This window comes from Macrobrachium rosenbergii, chromosome 16 (assembly GCF_040412425.1).
Source record: "Macrobrachium rosenbergii isolate ZJJX-2024 chromosome 16, ASM4041242v1, whole genome shotgun sequence".
Classification (NCBI taxonomy): domain Eukaryota; kingdom Metazoa; phylum Arthropoda; class Malacostraca; order Decapoda; family Palaemonidae; genus Macrobrachium; species Macrobrachium rosenbergii.
Window position 1 is genome coordinate 41473392 of NC_089756.1, and position 24370 is coordinate 41497761.

The 24370-nt window shown below is 36.6% G+C and overlaps 1 protein-coding gene across 15 annotated transcripts in view; it reads right to left on the reverse strand.

Moving 5' to 3' along the window:
- Nucleotides 1-24370, reverse strand: part of LOC136847367 (segment polarity protein dishevelled homolog DVL-3-like) — a 106013-nt gene that overhangs the window by 34876 nt on the left and 46767 nt on the right. For 6 of the 15 annotated variants that reach the window (XM_067118983.1, XM_067118977.1, XM_067118986.1 and 3 more), the window contains exons 1-6: nt 20554-20812; nt 16043-16112; nt 11605-11687; nt 10424-10497; nt 7186-7251; nt 370-513 (exon numbers count right to left, since the gene is read on the reverse strand). In XM_067118983.1, the coding sequence (XP_066975084.1) occupies nt 370-513; nt 7186-7251; nt 10424-10497; nt 11605-11687; nt 16043-16112; nt 20554-20714 (598 nt within the window). In that variant the 5' untranslated portion in view covers nt 20715-20812. Of the gene's footprint in view, nt 1-369; nt 514-7185; nt 7252-10423; nt 10498-11604; nt 11688-16042; nt 16113-20553; nt 20813-24370 lie in introns of those variants that run through there. The other 9 variants (XM_067118980.1, XM_067118987.1, XM_067118981.1 and 6 more) reach the window with 4 other exon arrangements.

Here is a 24370-nt window from a genome sequence, read left to right on the forward strand (position 1 = left end):
AAAATATCATTATAAATCTAATATGATGATTTGTCAAAGCTAAACTTAAAAGTACATGAGCTATTATCAACTTTATCATTACAACTTGGAAAGAAACAACCTAAATGATAAAATGAGTTTAAGACAAAATATAGCGCTAGATTAAAAACAAAATATCTCTTGGAAAAAAATTTATTTTGCCTGAGAAACAATCCTCAAACATCCCAACACGAGTACCAAACAAAGCCATCATATGAAAAAAAAACTGCAAAATATTAACATTGCTCTGTATGTCAAAAGTTTTTTTTAGTGAACCACCAACAATACAAAAACAGCCCCCAAGGAATCTACAAAATGAAATTATTAAAAAGGAGCCTTTAACCTACTTACCTGTAGTGGTTCCTGTTATTCGACTGGAAGCATCATCATCTGAATCGAAGAAACTTGTAGATTCCAAGTCCGAACTGATCATAGAGGATGATTCATACCCGTGGTGCCTGGGCACACGACTCCCATGTCCATTGATTCGCATTGCTGAATAAGAGAGAGGCCATTGGGTTTTAAAACAGCAATGCTATTACAAGGATCATATAACGTTTAAAAATAATGAAAAGGGAAAATGCCAATTAGCTGTAACAGTATTCCCTGGTCCATCCCTTGGTGTTGACTCATACTGTTTGTATACAAATTTAAATTAAATGGACCAAAATATAGAAAAAAATATGAAAAAACATCTTCAATATTATATCGAGTACACTGACAGAAAACAAGTGATAACATAAAATATATAGTAACAGCACAACATCCCTTAAGCACACAAATTGTGAACTAATAGAAAAACAATATTGGTAATAAATACCAACACAATATTAAGAGAGCCAGATTTTGAAACATCACTGCATGAGTACACTTACAACCATTCTCACATAAAACAGGTTACCCTGAATTGTAATTTCACAAAATGAAAGGAAAAATGAAAATAAAAACTCTGAAAAGTTTAAACCAATTTCAATTATACCTATAATACTCTTGAAAAATCATCCTCATAAATCACCAACCCATATTACCTAATAATTATAACTGAAAGCAATACGCACTAAATAATGCTATTCATGAAGTGGGAAACATAAACCCATTGTTTTGCATATCATAAAGTTTGCTCAACCCTTATACTGTACACTGTACAGGTACCATTATTTGGCAGACTCATATGCATACTTGGCAATTTTCAGCAGTCATGAGAATTCGAAGTTCTAATCCGTCCTTATGTCAGGTAATATAAAATAAAGAAAACATTTTATATTCACTTTAAAGTTTCTACAGATATCATTTACAAATACAGTCCTAAACTACTACAATACTTCTTAGAAATTACTTCTTCCTAATTTTCATTATCAACACTATTTACAAGATAAAAGCAGATAGTTTGATAGCCCCTTATTTCTCAGTTGAGAAAATGCTCTCATATCTGTAATTGCAAGTTAATTTCCTACTTTAATTCTGACAACAAGATGAAAACGGCTGAATAACCTTCAGTACCCAACTCACTCACTCACAAGTACAACCTAATATCACACGACACCAGATTGCCAGGGCCAAGATGCACCAGAATATCTTTTCTACCTTAAAATTCCCACTTTTCCTCTTTGCTTGACCTCTAGGTAGGAATTGAGAGCCTGTGATTATTCAAAGAGCAAAAAGAGCAGAGTAGGGGATAATGCACTGATATTTAAAAAGCGACAATGCAACTGTTTCCCCAAATTATTATTAACGGACCAAAAGGTTGTGATACCTTTACCTCCTTTGATGTTCTTCCTGTCACAAACTGATACACCCACACACATCCTACATTCAAGTAAAAATTATACTCCACTAGCCTCATTTTCTTCCTTGTTCCATCAACAACTTTGTTTTTTACAATGCAAACAAGGGCACATGCAATGCCCCTGCTGCCACACAGACTACAAGCGAGAGAACTGCCAACCAATAGAATTAAGATTATCTGTTAAATCTGCATGTTGTGATAAAACCTGTTCATATTAATTTGTAATTTAGGCCTAAAGATGCTGCCAAAAGGTGAGGAAATGGTAAACTATTTGTATTAAATGGAAGCAAACGTGAATAATCTATCTATATTCCTGAGCAGCTTACCTGAAGAGAAAAAGTAAAGACTGATTCAAAGTCTAAATAAAAAGATACTCTCTAAAATAATGCCACTGACTTCAATATAAATTGCATAAGAGAGAAAATATGCCCAAACAGTAGCAATTAATCAATAAATCCTGAATGAATGAATGAATGATTTCAAGTTATCAGGCATCGTGACTTCTATGGTCATTGACATTGATGTCAATTAAGACTACATAGTATAGTATACTTATAATAGATATAATTAAAATTTGTAGGAGATAACATTATATCTTGTGTAAAACTCCAGCTTCTAAAATATATTCAAAAATACCCCTAGCATCATACATCACATGCTCTCCAAGGATCTTGGCAAGGATGTACCCGCCATCCCCACCCCAAGCTTCAGAGAAGTATCGAACTCTTAAATCTCCAAGACTGGGACATTCGACCAGCAAATGCTTTACAGTCAAGGGGACTAAGCAATCCTCACAGTATGGGCAAGGCGTGCCGTCAACAAAAACTCGCATGTTAAACAAGCATGACCAATGTGAAGATGGCAAGAGGGCAGCTTCCCATCTTCAGGGCATAAAGTTATACTTCCAAGGAGATATGACACTTTTGATCTCCCCATCTTATTCTGGTCTCCAAGAGAGGATCCTAGTTAATTCTCTGAAACTCTTGGTCATTTTCCACCACCTCTGAACATTCATGACATCCTAGAAAGAAAAACATTGGAGTGATCACTAAGACATGACCACTCTTCCCTGCCTAAAGAACCAAGGGAGCAGTCACTTGACAGATTTATGCCTCCTAGCTACTAACACCATCTCTTGGGCAGTAAGCCACAACATCAAAATCAACCCAAGGTTCGTCCTAAAGTCTCAGAACATCGTTGCCAACTCCCCGAGCAAGAAACACCAGATCCTTCCAACAAAGTGGTCTCTTAATGGAAATATCTGAAGAACCTTCATGGCCCCACTAGTGACATCTCTCAACCACATGTTCCTCCTTGTTTTGCTCCCCACAACTCATCCAGCAGGTTATAGATCCAATGCTCAAAAGGTGGGGCAGCCTGGACATCTAAATATTTCCCTTCCTTGGCCTAATTCTCCACAAGTTCCACAACTGGAAATACCACTAACCCCTGCAGGAGATCAATAAAAAACCTCCACTTTGGAAAATAGGCGAGGTTTGCAGCTTACTGTAGCAAACAGAATCCTTTGGCAGTCAAAGCCTGTACATTCTAAACAGGAGATTTATTCATCTTCTTCAGATCTCAAGTGAAGTTGTTTAGGTCATAAAAGGGTGAAGGTTAGCTCTCTCAGTCCTCCAGAGTTGAGGCACAGAGTTGGGTTGCTTCAGCAGGAACCTCTCGCACCTACTCGGACACTTCAGCCCATCCATTCTACAATTAACCACAAGATCACCAGCTGAGACTTAGTGCTAGTGTTGAGGTGGTTGACCTGGCTTCCTTATGACCTCCCCCTTACATATATATTGGGAACTGGTCTTCCATAAGCCTCCCCTTTGCTCAAGACTTTGTAACAATGACCCAACACACAGACTGAAGACACATCAAACTCCCATTTGCTATTTTGATGCTGCCTCTGGCACTGGAGAATGACTCCTTATTATGCCCAGTGAAAGATATTAGGTTTCATCTTCAGAGGACAAAGAGATTTTGTCCCTTCTCTTCAAGGTTGTTTCTAAACACAAGAGTGAACATGAACTCAGTCTCGAGGAATACTGCTTCCTGGCTCACCATCTCCAAGACCCATTCAAGAGTATTCAGGGAGGGCTCAATTCAAAATCAAGTCTCACAAGGTCTGGTAAATTTCTACTTATGCACAACATGAAACTGACAACCATCCTCAGAGTAGGTGAGTGAAGATGCAACACAAACTTCTTGCAGGTCTACGTCAGACATAATTTCACAAATACTTAGATGCTTACACCTTGAGCCCCAGTGGGTCAGATTGTTCAAGGTATTATCAAAGGGCTATGTCACTTTCATATTACCCTTCCCTCTCCTGAATCAAACCCAACTGAGGTAAGTACTAGGACTTATGGATACTATTCCCCTTCCTAGTGAAAACTATTGCTTACTTCCCAGGATCTCTGGATAACCATAATCAAAAGCCATCTAGGTGATATTGTTCTGCAGTGGCTCTTTCTCTCATCCTCCCTCTTAATAGAAATTCAAGCATCACATGATTATCAGGCTTTTATTATAAAATCATCTTACAGTACTTATCAATTATCCCACAGGCACATTGCTGTTAAAAGTTGAAAATTAAGCAAATTCAAAGACTGACAATATAAAAGTAACCTTCAATTGTAATTTTAATTCACTCATACTATGTCTCAGTCTTAGATCCTCAAATGTTCTATCTTAGAAATGAGGGAGACATCGTTTTACTTGGGTCACAAGATGCAAACCCTGTACAGTACTCTACCTAAAGAAAACATATTGCCACATTTCTTGGTTATATAACTAGGCAATAAAATTTTGAACATTATACTTTAAATGGATTCATGGTGTTCCCTACAGATTATTACCCAGACAAGACAAAACTAGGATGCCATACTAAAAGCCTCAATACAATTTCTTTCCGATTTCCTAAGCTTTGCAAGGTTTAAAGTTCCTGAAAGACTATAGCCCTTCGTGATTACCATGGCATCATCCTATTGCCATCCTTTGAAATTTTTGTTATACCTAATTTCCTTTTTTTACTTTTGTTCTTTTCCAATTTTGAATAAAGTACAGATATATAGCTTCAAAATGACAGCAAAACTAGCTTTATCCAAAGAAAAATAAATTCACAGTAAGCAAGAAAATAAAAACATTGCTATGTACATAATCAATCAATGAGTGATTCCCACAGACAAATTATAGGACCCCACAAAATCTCAAAGGCTTCAATGCATAAAACCTGAGGAGTTTTATTTTCATTTTTGTAATAAATATTTGTTAAAAATTTAATCAGCTTTTCCACTGAAGAAACTTTTACCTCAAAAGATGAAATACTTAACCTGTTAAGCGTCACCCACGTAAACACGTTTACGCGCGATCTACTCGGTAGCGCCTTCAACGGGATATTACGTTCAAGACTTTAACTCTGCTTTTCAAGCTGTCAGCCCGTTAATACGCTTACTCGTATGGAAAATGTTGGAACATCATTTGGTAACACTCTCAGAACACGTAAGATGTAATTGATGACTTATTTCCTCCCTGGCAACTCTTTTCAGCTGGTCGCTTGATGCCTAGATGACTATTTTTTTTTCAGTACGCTTCGGGCGTTTTCAGAGACAACACGGCTTTGACGTCGCTCTCAATGAATGTCTTCAGGTGAGATAAATCAAATCCTAGGCGAGGTGTCTGATACTGAAGACATATTTGATGATGAGAGCTCTAGTTCTGAATCCTCTATGATGAGGATATTGAAGAAACAAAAAAAGAGAGAGAGAGAGAGAGAGAGAGAGAGAGAGAGAGAGAGAGAGAGAGAGAGAGAGAGAGAGAGAGATATCCCTTTTTACTTTTGTTGCTGATCCCAGCGTGAAATTTTCAGTTGAGGATAAAGAGAATCCATTAGAATTTTTGAGAAATAATTTGATGATGAAATCATTGATTACCTCGTGAAAGAAAAACAAACAGATTTGCAAATCAGTTTCTAGATGAGAATGTAGAACATATGTCTCCACAATCACGAGTACATAGATGGATTGTGTGTAGCCCCCTGCTTTAGAGATTGGCATACAAAAGAATAATAGTGCATGTATGTACAACACTTTTCATTCAGTATTTTGTAGTCTTATGAAATAAAATAATAGTAGTAGTAATAGTTTTTTATCCTATCATTTAATAAAATTCCTACTCTTAACTACAGTATGAATTATAAGCATAAAAATCAATATTAACTTTGAAAAACTATCATCAGTGATATGACCGGTAATTGCAAGAAAAAGCGTGACGGTACGTTAGCGGCGAGCTCATCCGGGGGGGACGCTTAACAGGTTAAAACACCTCTGAAAAGTTCATCTTTCTGAAAATCTTGACATGTAATACCCTGGTATCCAGCCTACATAAATGAAATGTAACCCTTCAGAACCCAGTTCAAAATCAGTTGGCTAGTTACTAATCTACAACAATAAAAGGACTCATAATATGGCAACAAACGAAAAGTTGAACATTTGACACTACGACAACATAAAAAAGAATACATGACACTACTGCAATAATGCAATCTTATGATTTAGTACCAATATAATACAAAATTCCAATTATCACTCCGGTAGCAGTACTCTTTTAATTCTGCATACTAGATACTTCCTTACAGAAACTGAATACTGATGACATCATGCTTTAAAGACACTTTGCAATGAATAATAGCAATGTTTCTTGCAAAATGTGCTTAAGCACCAAGAAAATTCTCAGAGAAGAATTGAGTGACAATCAAATAATAGTTGAGGGATGCTGTTAAGAAAGGCTTATCAAAACTGTCAAAAACTAAAAAACCTACAAAAAATGAAGATGAAAAGTACATAATGAACATGCACATTCCAACCAGTTATAAGACAAAAAAACATGCAATAAAAATTATGCTTTTTCATTAACAACATTCAAAAGCATGAAAAATTCAAACAAACTGCACAGATCAATTCCACAAAGAATATGACAAAATTACCCTAAAAACAATAAAATCACACAAAACTTGACAGCTGTCCAGTATATTTGAATCAACTTCAATATGATCAACTATGGAAAGTTTTAAAGGCATTTCACTCATTTAGCATGATTAAGTCAAACTATAACCAGCTAAATTGTGTACTTCAGTATACGTATGCCAATGTAAGAATAGACACCAAGAGAATGAGACATGTTTAAAACTCTAAACCAATACATCCATGATTGTACATCAACTCCCATAAGAGAAACATTGATCCGCATCAATCAAAGCTTTTAAATGATACGGAAACAGAGCGACAGATGTTTACAGACCATTTGAAAAGGTGAAGGTGCACAGAATAAAGGAGTACAAAAATGGAGTCTTCACCGGTATCCGTTATGATACTTACGATCTGCAAATGGCCGGTCATTGTATTTATCAAACTTATGATGGCGCGAACTTCTGTGATGTCGTTCTAAAAATAAAATTAACAAAAATACTGTAAACTAAAATAAAAAAAAAATATGCAAGCATCAAAAAAGTATGAAGACCATCTATTTCATTACTAAAAGAAAAAAGAAACAGAAAACCTACAAAAATGGTGAAAGGGTATATTATAAAATCTATTTACAAAAAACCTAATACAGCACATAAGGAAGCTAACTAGTGTACCACAAGCTTCAGTAACTTGAAAGCCTTTACTATGAAATAAATACAAACTGTCATGCTTTTAAGGGTCATACAGGATCAATAAACTACCTGAAATCTCAAGTTGAAATACAAATCTATATCTGAAGTGCAAACAACACTCACATTCTTTCATTCAATGTTAACAAACTCAAACATCTATATATCACAGATTTGAAACTAATGTCTTTCCTAACTCCAATGGTTTACACACACTGCTTCTTCAAGTGCACATTAATCCAAAATATCAATGTTATGTAACGCAAGGATATCACATTAACAGAAAAAATAAATTTTCCTGATATAACAGTTTTTCAAAACAAACCTATTAATTCAACAAAGCCTACTTTGTGTGTCTGGAAAATCCCACAAACGTTATCCGTCTGCAGATATAAAAATCAGCTTGGTCCAGTCATCTAGCATAATAATGTAGCATTCCTCAAGTTCCTGGTGGTTAGCAAACCATTTTTTGTACAGTCTGAGTCAGATTTAAAAATGTGTGAGGTCTGGAGGTGGGACACCTTGGTCCAAGTAACAAGTCTGTATGTTTAGGTCCTCAACTATTATATTTACATGGTAACTTAGGTGCAAGGGATCTGAGCTGCTGGCATCCCAACACAGAGAAAGGGAACACAATTTTATACAAAGGAACACTTACCTATCCTTTGGAATCTTCCGTCACCCATACATAATTTGCAAACTCTGGTTAGCCACTCAATCACACTTCCAATACCATATCACACTTTCAATACCATACTCCAACATCTTATTTATAATCTTATGAATTTTGTCTTCCTATTGTTTAACCTCTTAATCATAGTCTTTATATCCTCAAATGTAGAGTATGTTGTCTGCCATACCTGTTGATCCCTTACCTTACCTACAGTTTTATTTGCTGTCTTAGTAAAGAACTTCCAGTTCTAATTCTATTGCCAGCTTTAAGGTGTTAGATGTGAAATGAGTTCTCTCCATTCTCTAAATCTTGTGCTGCTTCTGCCTGACTCCTGTGAGTTCTAGGTCTTCAAACATCCCTTTTCTTTTATTTCCTATGCCTTTCTACAAGTTTTTGTCCTGCTGCTTCCATATCTGTTGCTTGCCTAATCAACTTAACCTCATGTCTTCTCATCACATGTACAAACCATCTCATTCCTTGAGATCTTGATAAACATTCTTAACCCTTCTGATCTGACTTTTGCATAGGCAAGATTTTAATAACCTATTCATATTAATGACATCATTAAACTATAAATAAAAATATATCTTCAACCTTTGGATGAAAGTTCATCTCAGTTTGTTTAAGCTAGTGCTGCACTGAAACTCAAATTGGGATTATCTGGTCCCCATTAGTATCGTACAATCCAACTTTTGCACAGCCGAGTTTTTAACAACCTATTCAGATTAATGGCATCATTAGACCATACATACACATATATCTGTTTATTTCAATTTGTGAGCTGAACCAAAATACAGTTTGTGAAAATCCTGTAGGGATGATGATATCCCAATTTTCATAACATGAAAATCTTTGTGGGACAATTTGCACCAACATAAAAACTGATAAATAGTCTAAAAAAAAGACAGGCTGGGAAAACACAAACTATAAAACATCATATATACACTTAATTTCAATTTCACATACCAGCTGATATCATTTAAGCATTGTAAATTGTAACAATTTTTTTAGACCATCTTCTTTTGACAGTTTCACAACATAAAAATGGCATCTACAAATGTTCCTGGGAGTTAATGCCATACATCTGGCATCATAAAGATCCCATAATATGGATTTTAATGCAGAGAAATCCTATGAAAGATATAACATAGAAGCAAAAAAAAATCTGCTCAACCCTTTCAGTATAGCACCCACATGAACCGTGAGAGGCTGCAGAACTTACTATGAATGTTTTCCAGAATTAGGAACCCTAAGAATATCATTACAGTAAATCTTAGTGTAAAAATAATATATAAAAAAATATACTCAACTGGTCATACACAGTGAATTGCACATAAAAAAAAAAATCATACATAAAATGAATGCATACCCAGGGCTGGGTGTTTGTCGTATTTCCCCTTTTTTTCCAGTTGCAGAAAAATATAAATTTTCATAATAAAATTTAATGTTTGGATACTTACCTACTATTAAAGATAGCTTATATCTCCTCGCCTCTCAGCGCCGAGATATAAGCTATCTTTAACATTAGGCAAGATTCATCCCAAATAACATTTTATTGCAATTTAATCTACAATACACCTTACTTTCTTTTCCTTCATTTCATATTTCACTACCTTCTACTTACTAACAGAAGTTGCTGAAGACTAGCAAGAAACAATTTTTGAAGACGATTAACAGCCGGAAAAATACCACGTTATCACCAAGCAACCTTAACAATAGCAATCCGACATCCTGATGAGCCAGCCCATATATTACAGTTGTTACTATTGATAGTAAGAGGAGAGGGTTATGGAAAAGTCCCAATGTCCTTCAAAAAAGACTATGCTGTATATGCAAACAACAATGTCTACATCTTTTAAGGATGGATGGATGGTGTTTAGGACATCAAAAGTTCCCATACAAGATACCACAGAACGAAAAACACAGCCTAGTTCAACAATTCATCCTTTTTCTACCACTCAGTGTGTTTAAGCAATATACTCAACACTAATCTAATCAGGTCATCAGTCCCAAATCCTTAAAGCCATTACAATTCATATACTCTTTTCAAACATCAACAATCAATGCCATGGCAACAAATACACTGCAAATATAGTGTATGCCATAAATAACCTGCCTAACAGCATAATCCAAACTATTTTAACTTCTTGCAAACTTAATTTTCAACAGTAAACAAGAAGTCAGAAGTGATACCTCAGCATACAGAAGTAATAAGGACATCCAATGCCAATGATATAGAGAAGAGAATGTAGATACTAATTTTCATAAACATATAAGAGACACTTACCTCTTCTGGTGGACATGATGCTTTCTGTTTCTGTACAAGTTGAATCTTCCAAGTGACTTGTTGTGTCCCCATGGCTGCATAAAATTTACAAAAATTAACAATGCAAGCATTACTTGATCTGAAGTACAAATGTTCATAAGTAATCAATGCCACATCAGTTATTTCTTACTACAGGTTTGAAGACATTTAATATTTGTACCCTTCACGGTTATAAAACTTATTCAATTGAATATTATATAATAATGCACTAATGCTGATAAGACTACATAATTTCCTCATTTCAAAATATATGCTTGGTGCTCATTATAAAGGATTTAAGAAAACTTAACATTTACAAATATTTTTTTAATTTTTTTTTATTTCAACAACAGACTAAACTGAAACATTACTGATGTGAAAACGAGGAATTTTTGGGTAATGAATGCTGAGTTTCCTTATTGGAGGACATCACAACAAATTTAACACCAATTGGAAATTTGGAACCATTGGTATCTATCACAAAGTATTGGTATTTTGTTGTTTATGGTCTACATACAATGTACAGGAACTTTGCCTAGCAACTGAAGGAAAACATCACTATATAATTTTCAGCCTGTACAGTAACAAAAAATTCCATAATTGTTCTTACATTTAATTGTGCAATAGCTGGCATATATAACAAACAACATATAATTGCTACTATAATTTATTGTTGCTTTTAACTTATATATACCCTTTTCTTAAACATTCCATATTAAATTATAACAATGCTTTAAAATTACAAGAATGAGCATCATGCCATAAACAGTAACTCACAGTAAGTGGTCAAAGAAAAATGTCACTTGTTAATGTTGCCGTCAGTGTGAAATTCCATCTCTGAGTCAAACATGACCTTAACCCAAAGGGTCTAGTTATCAACTTTTATTACTAAAATTATTAATAAGCAATTCAACTACACTGTGTCACATTTCTTAACTGCCCCCAAATATAATTTTTCAAATTACATTTTTCAGTGTTTTAAATTTGTATTTGATATTTTATATTCTGTTGCACAGTGACTTCTAGTACAGGAGTAGGTTCGTACTCTCCATTGGTGTAGCAAGATCAAGATTAATCAGGATAAGTGGTCATTACTATATCAAGATTCCACAAACATTTTCTTCCCAAGGTTCCTTTACAATTCACTGTAACAAAATACTCACTGATAAGGAGGCGGCCGACCACTTTCGCCTTCGCCGCATTGTGAAACATTATCTGAAACTACACTACTATCAGCAGACACGATCTGAAAATAGAAGGGTAGTATTTCACATTTCAATCAAGGATAAACTGATAAATTGACAGTGCAAGTCTTAATACATAAATTCATAACACTAATGTAAAAAAAAATAATCTAAATTTAAAGTACAATTCATTTTAAAAAGCAGAACTAAGCAAAAAAAAACCTCTTTTGGAAGGTTTTACTTTCACTAAACTAGGCCTAGAATACTTTTTTAAAGGTAATTTAGTCACCATACTCTCACTCATTAAATTCCTGCGAAATTTTATATAGGGCATCTTTTATTTAGGTTGGGCAATATGTAAATTTATTTTCATCTCAAATGGCCAAGGTGACATTACTGACCTTTCACAAATTATGGTGTGAATGAAGATATTGTAACCATCAGGTCTGTGAGGAGAAACATTTAGAAGGGGAACTTTTCATGCTATATTGGACCTTGGAGACATGTATTTGTACATTCTATACATCCAGTGCCCAGGAAGTATCTCATCTTTGTGTGACAGAGGAAGGTGTTTGAACCCTCAGGGTGGATCTGTTATATAATAATCAGTATAATTTACCAACTCTATGACAGGACAAATGGTTCCCAAGCCTCACCATGACAAGGGTGGGCCAGATGTGGAAGATGGTTATACAGTTTGAAAAATCTTTATAAATAAATGGAAAGCATTTTGCCTTTCCATTTATTTATACAGATTTTTCAAGTTTCACTGCATAACCATCTTCCACATCTGGCCCACTCTTGTCATGGTGAGGCTTGGGAACCATTAGTCCTGTCCATAGAGTTGGTAAATTATACTGTTTATTATATAATAGATCCACCGAGAGGGTTCAAACACCGTCCTCTGTCACACAAAGATGAGATACTTCCTGGGCATTGGATGTAAGAGTGTATAAATACACGTCTCTAAGGTCCAATGTGGCAGGAAAAGTTCCCCTTCTAAATGTTTCTCCTCACAGACTTGACAGTTTCCGTCCAGAAAGGAGTCAGATTAAAACACCTGTTAGCTAGAGTCTACAATTGGAAAGAGATGACTACAACCACAATCGCTTGGGAGAACCTCCTGCAACGGCCCTTGCTACATCAGGCCAAGGAACAGCTGGATCCTATACAACCCTGACAAGTGGAGCCCTAATTGGATGTTCATAACCACTGGTGGTGCCACGGCCCCTCAATCTTCACAATGTGCCCTGGAGAGTGTACCTAATTTTACAATAGGAAGCTTATATATTTTAATGTAAGAATCCTAGTCATCTGGCCACAGTTCAGCCACTGAGGTCTCCAGGAGGGTTACAAAGGGCAGTCAATGTTGAAGATGCAGCAAACCCGTCTAGCACCTCCACAAAGGATGTATCCTCTAGAAGAACATGCTGATCCTTAGGGGCTCCTCCCAAGAATCCTCCACTAGGAATATTCTGAGGATATGCCAAACTGCAAAGGACCAGGAGGAAGAGTTCAGAGAGTCACCAAAGCTACTGGGTGCCAACCCAGTGCAACAGCCACTGGACAACTGTGCAGTGAAGGCAGGCACCAACTTCTTTGCACTGGACAAAACAGCTGATGAAAAGATCAAAACTTCAAGCACAATCTGCTAATAAGGAACTTACAATAGGCATGGTAGGATTCAAAGCACAGTGGTCATATGATGCATTACTTGGATATTCCCCTAAGATGACATGAACTTCTAGGCCTGACACCTGAAGAATGTGGTCCAAAGCAGAGCCTACGCCTCAGAATCTTTTCCAATATCTTTGTTGCGACTTGGTTCCATTAACGTAAGTTCGTCTGTGCTCTTACTAAAGGAAAAGATACATTTTGGAGGATGAGATATTAAGAAGAAAAAAAAAAAAAGAAAACCACCCGTGAAATCTCAAGGGAAAACAGAACGGTCACCTGCAGGGTCTGGAGAGAATAACCCTTGAAAGCTTGGCAATTCTACAGGTATGGATGAACTCCAGCAATGACAATAATTAAGATGTATGGCTGGGGGTAGAATCCATCAGTTTATCTTCTACAGAACACCCTAAAGCCATATAAAGTAGAATAATGCCTCAGTCACACATTGGCGATTCAAGGACGCACAAGTCGTAACTGCCAAAATTTTGCTAATAGCAACGTCATTACAATGTAATTACAATCAAATTGCCAACAATCGCCATGAATTGTTACCGTGTTGCCGAGTTTGGCGCCATGCACCAAGTGATGGCGAATGTGTCCAACTGTTTCAAACATACATGGTCCAACCGCATCAACTGTCATTTGTCACCATGTCATTGGGTACTACACAACACTGACACAATGGCATCGGCACTACTGCAATGGTGTCATCATTTGTTGGGGGTTCCGTTCTGAGGGTGTGATAACTGAAAATTGCCGCTTTTAGTGCCGATTTTTGGTCATCAGCGCCCCTGTTAGGAATGTATTGGTGCCAATACCCCATAATTGGCGCCGACAAGCAGAAATCGGTGATTTTCAGCACTGAAAATTGCTGATTCTCGTCGATAGACAAGCGCCATAAACCCTGATCACCATTAACCAGGGACTGCCTGTAATTAGATTGCGCAAACCGTAACTTGCAACTGCAACATGCACCATCCATTAAAACATCTGCCATCGCTTGGTGCACGTTGCCAAACTTGGCAACACAGTAACGATTCATGGTGATTTGGTCGTAATTACAGTGTAATGACATCATAATTAGCAAAATTTCAGCAGTTATGCATTGTGCATCCCTGAATCACAAATGTGTGACTGAGTCGCTGACATTTTTTTCTCTGGCAGTCCCGGGCATGCGAATGATGGCAATGATCGCCAAAACTAGCCACTACGACATGCTCATCCTTGAGTCGCAAATGTGTGACTGAGTCCTAACTAATAGTAGCAGAAATTTAAGGCAAAACAGACTAGGCTACCAGTGGATGAGGTGGGGCAGGACAAGAGCTATAGGTGACAGCAATTTCAACTTGGGAGCAACAAGTGGAGTGGTAGGAGGGGGAGCAGACATGAAAGCAGAAGCAGCCTGCATCACATCCAACAAAAATCTGATAACTGACCACAGGTGCTTGTGGAGTGTCCTCTCCATGAAATAAAATATTCAATGTTTCAATCTACATGTGAAGGACGATCCATGATTACTGAGGTTCTTCATACAAAATATGTTTGACTATACACCTCACTTTTTCTTTTTATTCTCTTGTATGCGTTTCACCTGAAGCCTAGCCTACTGAATTCGTAAGCCTTCACAATGTTAATATGCAATCCTGCTTGCTTTATACTGCAGAAGTATAAAGACTACAGTTTTCATTACCAATTCCTATTTAAGATTACAGTAATAGGATAGACAAGAGGGCAAAATCCAAGAGGAAAATATTGTTGTATAGGCCATCTTAAAAGAACAAGTGACAGGTGAATTCTAAAGAAAATACTATACTGTAAGCCAAAACATACACACATGAAATGCTCTTTTGTACTCCAAAATAAATAAAATGATGCAAAATAAATGAGAGAATATAGTGCCAAGAACCAATGACTCCCAAGACCAAGGTCAAAGAGAGTTTTGGTGCTTACGTTGAAGCAGACGAGGCAGAAACAGAGAATCATGTTAGGATGCATCCAAACTGCAATAAAACAAGTCAGTTATATCACAAACAGGTTGAAAACAAGTCAACAATCTTAAGTGGAGAATGAAATTTTGGCAAATGCTGGAGTCAAATGAAACCCTGACTTGTATTCAACCCAATTGTGATGTTTGTTTGACAAGTTGCTGACGTATGCTTATGACATGGTTTACCATAGTGTGGATGTACCCTCAAGACACTCTTCCAGAATGACAAGTTTCTGCAAGTTATTAAATCTCTCCTTTATACTAAATAATCAACACCACACAAAAGTAGTCAATGATAGAAATCAACCATGCATTCGAAAAGTGACAAAACAAGAAAAATATGAAACTGGCTTTAAGATATACCCTAAACTACAACCTCTGACCTAGTTAACAATCCCTAAGTGCATTCTGATCTCTGCATGCATTATGTTAGATGCTATTAACATATATTTATATTTTACAAGATCCTTCAAAGCCCTAAAATATACAAGCATGCACGCGCGCACACACACACACAATGAGAGAGAGAGAGAGAGAGAGAGAGAGAGAGAGAGAGAGAGAGAGAGAGAGAGAGAGAGAGAGAGAGAGAGAGAGAGAGAGAGAGAGTTATTCTAAAGTGATAATAATATAATACCAGTAACTGATAATCAGACTGTGAAACTATATAACTATCATAAAATATTACTCTGCATAACCAGGAAGTTGCTTCCTCCAATTAGATATTCTAATCTAGTTAAAAAAAAACGTGCTTACCCAGGACACCACTCTGCCATTAAAACATGGAAGAGGAGCATCATCATCTATAATTTCTTCTTTTACTACCCTGAAAGACAAAGAGGATCCCATTAGTAGCATGAAAGCCTTTGATACACAGATACCATTGTTATATATATACATCACAGCAAAACAACCAGATCCCTTTAATCAGAATGAGAAATTTAGGCTCCAAAACAAGATACTTTGTTCATAGTTCAATAAACACTGCAGGATTGTACGGTATAAACAAAACCACATAAAATAAACAAAACTTACTGTTACCACTGAAAAATTCTTTACTTTTATATGTAAAATGTATATACTGTGTTGGGCACAATCAACAAAATGAGATGCAATAACCCACACACATATGAGAACACATAATGATGAGTTTGCCCATTTATCATGCTTACCATGATGTCCAAGGCAACGAGTTAGTACTTTAGGCCCACGTTAGCCTAACAAAGGGTTAAGTGCCTCAGATTACACCCACTCAAAAAGATAAATAAGGAAAGAGGAGACACAGTTCTTTCACATCTTTAAATGGATACTTTCCATTATAAAATGACACTTTGATATAAAGCTTTTTCTTCTTCAAAACAATTTGAAACAAAAATGGTTCTCACTCAAAGTACTTCGAAAAAATAAAAAAAAAATGCGGTTGACTACAATGACCTAAAGGCTATAGTTCAAAGCCAGATCAAATAAATTCACATTACTTTCTTTCTACCTTGAAAACACTGCAATTCTTTCCAAGTACAGTAATTTATGTTCAAAACCAACCGAATAACTGCCCAGCAGCTGCCATAAATAAAGATGAACTTTAACAGACAAAATCACTGTGGGAAAGTCTGTTACATTAATAGTTTGGTATAATTCCTGAGGTGATAAAACACATTCTCACAGCTTTCATTATACAGTAATTTCTACAATGTCCAATGTTTACCAAAATGAAAACCAAATTCTATTAAAAAACTGACATCTATTGTACTGGAATTCTTATTACCTTATGCTTTTTAACATACAAACCACAGCTATATATAATGGGATGTTCAACCCTTTGAAGCTAATTATCATAGCTGCTTTAGTATCACTTTTAAGTCATGGTTTGTTATCTGGGTGAGAAACAAAGATAACAGGTGCCATTCAGGTTTTATTTGTCTTAAGGTATTTCACGAATCTCATCTGGTATGTTGCTTTTTTTTATTGTCTGCAGAATCTTCAAAATTAAAATGTGGCACTCAATACCTGTCTGAGTGCATAAGGGTAATTTTAGGATACCTTGAAACTGTACAAAAATATTTAAGCCAAAATAGTTTCATGCAGCTAAGACTGCTATTCCATTCCATCTCGTGTATTTAATCATTCTATATACTGTATACTGTACCAGTAATAGAAAACCTCATATATTGTAAAACAACATTCATCAGCTGGCTATGACTAAGAGCAAAAATTCCAGAGAAGTTAAGTTTGTAGTAATGGTAGGTTCAACATTACCCGGACTTGACTGCAATACAAAGAACTACATATCTTGGGTAAGAAATGGTGATCCTACAGACAAGTCACTGAGCCAAACACACACACATCTGAACATGAATTTATATGAATAAGGACAAAACTTTGGTCACTAATGAATTAGGCATTAAGGACATCTCAGTACAGTTAGTAGAGAATGCTCTGACATTTCCATGAAAAGGAAAAACAAAAATAACCTGCCCTCTGAGATCACTAAATCTTCCACTGAATTGCAGCAGATATGAAACTTGACTGAATTCCCTACATTCATCAGTTTCTCAAAAGTGCAAGAAAACTGCGGAAAATTCAAAGATAGCTATGTAAAATAAATGCAAAAGATGGTGGAATACTGAAATTCAACCAGTCATGAATTCAGCAAACTCAATTCTGCAAAGGTTTTAAATTTTGGTTGGTCTTGAGTATAGGATACACTCTTTGTTAAAAGTTAACTACAACAAGGTTTGAGGGCTACAAAAGCCTCCATCAAGAAATATGATTTTAGCTTCCCACCACTGGCTACCTAGACAGTTGAAAAATAGGCTATGTCAAGACTGTGTGAAGTATATAACAACAAACAAAGTGGCAGTCTTCCTTTCAGGAGTTCCCAAAACAATTCATTCTGCAAAACAAGTTTCCATTAGCAGTTCTTTGCTCATGAAGATTTCCTATACCCAATCTCATACACAGAAAATTAATAAATATTGTTGGTAGCATAAAGATTATAACCGTCCTTTTGTGTAAAACATAATGAGCTCTACTACAAAAAAACCATGTACACTATTTAGATTGCTTGTGCATCACCCCATTACCCGAAATACTATTCAACTTCATCCTTTAATGTTACTAAAATTTATCTGCATAAAATCTACAAAGGGGACAGCAGAAATTCTTGTCATTATGCACACAAACAAAAAGAGAGTTCAAACGCATATCATGGCTGTTCCATCACTGTCAATCATCAATATAAAGAATGACCAGAACTGTTCAATCCATAAACTACACAACTTTAGCCACAACTAAATGCCACGTTCCAGCATGGCACAGGAATAACGTGAATATACACAGCACACCTACTACATACAAGTCTTGAAAAATTTTTTTATACCTTTGGATTTAAGCATAAGAATGACAAAGTATCTTTCACTTTTATCAGATCTATATTGACCAACTAACACTCCATCAGTCTAAGGTCAAAATAACTGGGTGGAATTTGTTACAATCTTCAAGCAAATCTATTTTATGTAATACTGTACCATAACAAAATCAAGACTTGTCAACCAGTTCAATGCTTCCCTACAACTATTCTACCTTCCAGAGATGACTTTATATCAGTACCAAAGAATCAGTGAGTGACAGAATTGGTGAAAAAACAACATTGGTATGCACTGTCACCTACTAACACTATACAGTCTTGAATCTTGAATATGCAAAACATTTCAATCTTCTTGCACCTTCATGTCAATCTTGCTTCCCAAAAAATCAAGATATACTTGAAAATAATTGTTCTGTAATTCTAAAGCAACCATTGCAAGCAAGACACTTTGCATAATTGCATTACTGGCAAATCACCCAGAAAAGGATTACAGCACCACAAATCACAAACTTTACAAGGCCAAATTGTCATAGACATTACACCAAAACCCCATAATTTTAGTACTTAACTAATATCAATAACAAATAAACCCATGAAACTGCAGGCCTAGAACATCAAACCAAATGCTTGCAGACATTTTTATATTTACTAAAACGTATTAGAAATTGGTGTGGACAACCCCTAGAGTTTATGGGACAGCTTCAACAGCTACAATGGTCAGTCTGCTTGCTTATAAATTTCAGAACACAATTCTCATTAAGACTTCTGTTGTCAAAGAAAACCCTCTCAAATCTTGCTTGCAATTCAATAATATGAAGATATATCAAGATGCACTGCTTGGTCAACTCATTAAGGTATATTTGGCCTAGATTTTTGTTCATGGATGTCCACTCTTTCCCTAAATAAAGATTTATGTTTATAGCTTAAATAATTGTCATGAAATTGATACACTGGCAACCAACATATTGCTTAGGGTCACTGCATTTATTTCCCATACTTAAGCAACCTTGCAGTACGCTAACTTAGGCCTACTAAATATTTTCTTAATAACAAACTAGCCTAACATAAGCCTCATTACCACAAACAAATAAGATTCTTGTACATCGCCAAACAATTAAGGGGTAGACCTATGCAGTTTATGAATTACGAATCTATACCTAGGCCTATTTAACATCTAATTACCTCAAAGTGAAGCTGGGCATCTGGTGTAGGATAAGCCTAAGCCCATGCCAAGTTATGCCTTCCAATACCTTCCACAATAACACTCGCTTTGGCTAAACCATTCTGATACAATGTAGCCTACGCTACAGTAACCAAGAATACTGAAGATTCTGACATAGGCCTAAGATTAACCTCTTAGGCCTAGAATGCTACTGGCTATGCAGTTAGTGGCTAGGCTTGACTAACGTGCATTATCGTCCAATGAAAAATGCAATGCATGATACAGCCTAACCCAACCTAGGGAATTCTATCTACTAAGGTAAACTCGCCCAAGTTTAGGCCTACTAATTAGAAAGCAACTCTCCTCGTTAACTACCTAGGCCTAATTTGCCTTCGGGGTAGGCACTGGCTACCGTAGGCTTTTCTACGAAGGCCTGATGACAAGTTGACAGCCCCAACGACTGACAACTCGAACGTTGTCAAATATTACGGCAGGGAAATCAGAGAGAGAGAGGTTCGGCGGGCCTGAAAATGCCGTAAATTACGGCCTAACTGTTAGCCATAAATCTACCGTTATATCTAAATTAATTTACCGTTAGTGGAAACCCCAACGTTTGTTGACACAACTCCCGTGGTGGATGAAACCCATTTCAGGCCAAGCATCCAGGATTCATCCACTCGCCAGGTACTAAAATAGACGACTCGGACTCGAATCGAGAATAAAAAGGACGTAACTTACCCAAAATCGTCGTCCATAGACTTGAAAAAGAATTTATAACTGGGCCTATTGAGAACATTCTTGAAGTCGGATAACGTGACTTTGTCGGGGGCTTTGGGAATTTTGACTAAATACGGGGTTTCTTCGTCGTCTATGTGGTATATAATTTTAGTTTCCTCCATGACACGCGTATATGGAGGGCCGAAATGGGCGTAGACCTTTGCCTGTCCTCCGCTAGAACGAGAATATGGCTGCCACACTAATGTTTTCCTAAGACGTTCCAATAATGTTGGTTGTGTCACTTTGACTCTACTTTAAAATCCAACCAGGAATTATAATTCTTAGTGAGAGTCAGTTATATATGCATTATAATTTATATTAATTTTTATTTATTCGATATACTGACATTACATGTTGTTTAAAAGGGAGTAATTTCATTTATAAGGTTTTCTCTTTACTTAGCGGATCCCGTGAATTGACAAAAGGTTTCCAATCAATTGAATTTTCTGTAGATTATAAAGGGAACGAAGAGTTGATAGTCCATCTATATGGCTTTTTGCCTTATCCGTCGTTGGATCAATAATACATTATGCAATGCAAAAGCGTTGTAGTCTTCGAAAATACCTCTACATATCATCTTCCTTACGTACGAGAGCATAAGGGCGAGTTTGGCGCGATCTCGTCGTAGTGAAATTCGCTTGGGAGACTATCAATCAACTTACATGAGGGGGAGGGGGTGGGAGACATCACAGCATTAGCCATATGTACGTATTTTCGTCACAGAGAGCACAATCTTCTAATTTACGCCCTCTTTGTTGTGTATTTTCAACTTAAAAAGGGTCCTTTAGTTTGGTTAGCAGGAACAGGGATGTCTGCATTCATGGTATGAAAATATGGTTTGCAATTATGGCTTGTCATGATAATTGATGAGACATTTCTTAATAAGGGTGAGGGGGAAAGGGTCTGAAATAGTCAGCTATAAAAAGTATAGTTAATATTCGGTAGTTAGTCGAGCTGTTTCTATTCAATTTTCGAGGAAAGCACATAGGGTTCAAGCTTATTTAATATATGAAAACGCATACTGAAAGTTATCTAAGGTGGAAAAAAAACTTTAGGGATGTTTTGTTTTTCTGTTTTTAGAAAGTCAAGAAAAAAACACCTAGGTCAGAGGGTCATCTCGCCTCTCAGAGGTGACAAAGGCAACGGCAAAGGAGAACCCTGTGGCTAAAATCTATATAGTTTAAGGAACTGGTCGGCATACAATTTTATGTTTGCTCAGATGGGCAAAACACCGCAGGTTACCTCTAAGACCACCTAAGGACAGTAACAACAAATGAACGAACGTTTGAAAGGGAAAATTCTGTGACACCGGAAACTGTGGGACGCTGTAGACGTACACACACACACACACACACACACACACACACACACACAAACAGAGATATATATGCATATCAAATATGCATTTAGCGCAACAAACGCACCCGCATTAAAACACAGACAAGCACACGCACAGTCACTTTGCGGTGATAGGGTACGTGTGGATTGACTCACAACTGACATTAGAATTAAGTCTAGTGTGAGCGACAAAGAATCACATAATAATAATAATAACAATTATAATTTTGGCGCAGACTTCGCTCAGGAACGATTTTGAAATAAACGGCCTAGATAGGACAGAAGGATGCCAGTTGCTCGGGTGGATGAAAGGAGAGATTCATCAGTTAGAACGCCGAGAAGGCCTGAGAGACAACAGTGATTTATATATATAGGGGAGGAGCTCACCTATCTCCCTTTACACTTTAAACTGAAGGATTTTATTGTTAACCTGAAAGAGAAGTTCTTCTGATAATTATATTTCCATTCTTTTTTTTTTTTTAGTAACGCCACTTTCAGAACATTGACAGGTACTTATTTAATTTCTTGAACCCCTTGATTCTTTCAATCATTTTAGAAAAATGAAAAAGAACAATTGTAGAATACCGAAGTAGGATACTGTGTGTGTGTGTGTTCCTGCGACACGTAGTAATAAGTCTGTGGCTCTTTTCTTTTTCTACGTCAAACTTTGGAATTCTTATTCCCCACTACTTACAGTTCTACATCCCGTATTTCTCCGGGTCGTGGCTACAATAGGACACGGGGTTAGTTGTCCAGTTAGTCCTTGAAATAAAAAAAAATGTACATTTCATGAATTATTGATAACTGGAAAAGACAGCAAGAATGTTAACGCACTGGTGTAGGCTACCTGTCAGGAAAATATTTACGTAATTTTGCGACTGCATCGTACTTTCAAGATACACGTATGTACATTCTTGTTTAGGATTTTGCGATAGTAAAGTACGGAGTTCATTGACAGTTCAATGTGTTACACGCAAAAATAAAAACATAGATAAGCATTAGGTTTCAGTTACAGATTAATCCTTTCCTTGTAAGCCATGTTGTTGAGACAATGAAATATTCTGAATTCAACGGTTCCCAGCATGTCTCTCCCACAATGCATGATTTGCATTCAGTCTTTGTTTGGATGTTTTAGCGATTTTCTTATGTTTCTTACGGCTGGGTCGCATAAAAAACGCCTTTTTTTGTATTTGTTACCATCTTGTTGCCAGCCTCTGAGATACAGCCTCATTTTTCTCCGGTATTGGTGAAAAATCGAAGTCTCGGCAGTTCATTCTGGCGATGTCACACCCGACGAACAAACGCGACTCTCAGTTTTGCCGCGGAAACCGGTAACGGGGAGTAAAGTTTAGTGGTAAAATGCTAAAAGATGCTGGAATAAGGCGCTCGTGTGACATCGCCTTTAGCCCAGTGTGAGCCTAACTCATTTCTTACCAGATCGAAGAGAGCAGTTGGGTTTTCCCCGTATTTTGATGGCGAAGGTTTCACTCTTTTTTTTTTTTATGTCTTTTCCCCCTTCTGCACGTACAATCTTTCAGCTATCCTCTGACACATAGTGGCAGATATTGTTTATGTGTGTGTGTGTGCGTGTGTGTGTACATTCTTCGCGTTTTAATGATTTTTTTTATTTCAGAAAACTGTAAGTTAGAGGGGAACTCGAAATATTCTAAATAGTTTGTTTGTCAACTGAACAATTAATCTGTGAGACTATGTTTGCTTGGCATACAAGAGAAATATGTTGTGGAGAACAATATACCAGCATGTATGAGGAGTAAACATTTTTAATGGTTTTGACAAAATCATTGTTTAATTTCCGATACATACATATATACGTACGTACATGCACACACACATGTCTATGTGTGTGTGTGCATGTGTGTGCGCGCGCGCATGGGGATCTCCAAATTTCCAAAAGAGGAAGGAAACGAACGAAAATGAAAGGACTGAACAAGCAATGAGTGCACTCTACACATCCGCACAATGATGATGGTGCTTAGAAACACAAGATTGCTTAGTTAGCTATGCCAAAGTATATGTCAACATGGCAACTTATAATTATAAGACACATCTCATACAAAATAAGCCATTTATCGCTTGCTGATGCAAGATATGTAGATCATATAAGCACCACATACACAGCAAATGCACGACCACCAAATGCATCAAATCATCTGTTCATCATAACTAGCATATTATCACTTACTCGCGAAGCAGGAGATTGTCTCTTTGCTACCGAAAGATATCTCAAAAAGTTGCTGACGGATTTCAATCAGGTTTTATGACTGGGTGGGCTATCGGCCAAGGAAGAATTGATTAGATTTTGAGATGGAGGGATAATTATTTTTAGGGGGTGGGGTTGGGGAAAGGGAGGAGAAAGGTAGGGAATGTTGGGGGAAAAGTGTGCATTCTGTAACTGCTTTTTCTAGATTCCAGATTTCTC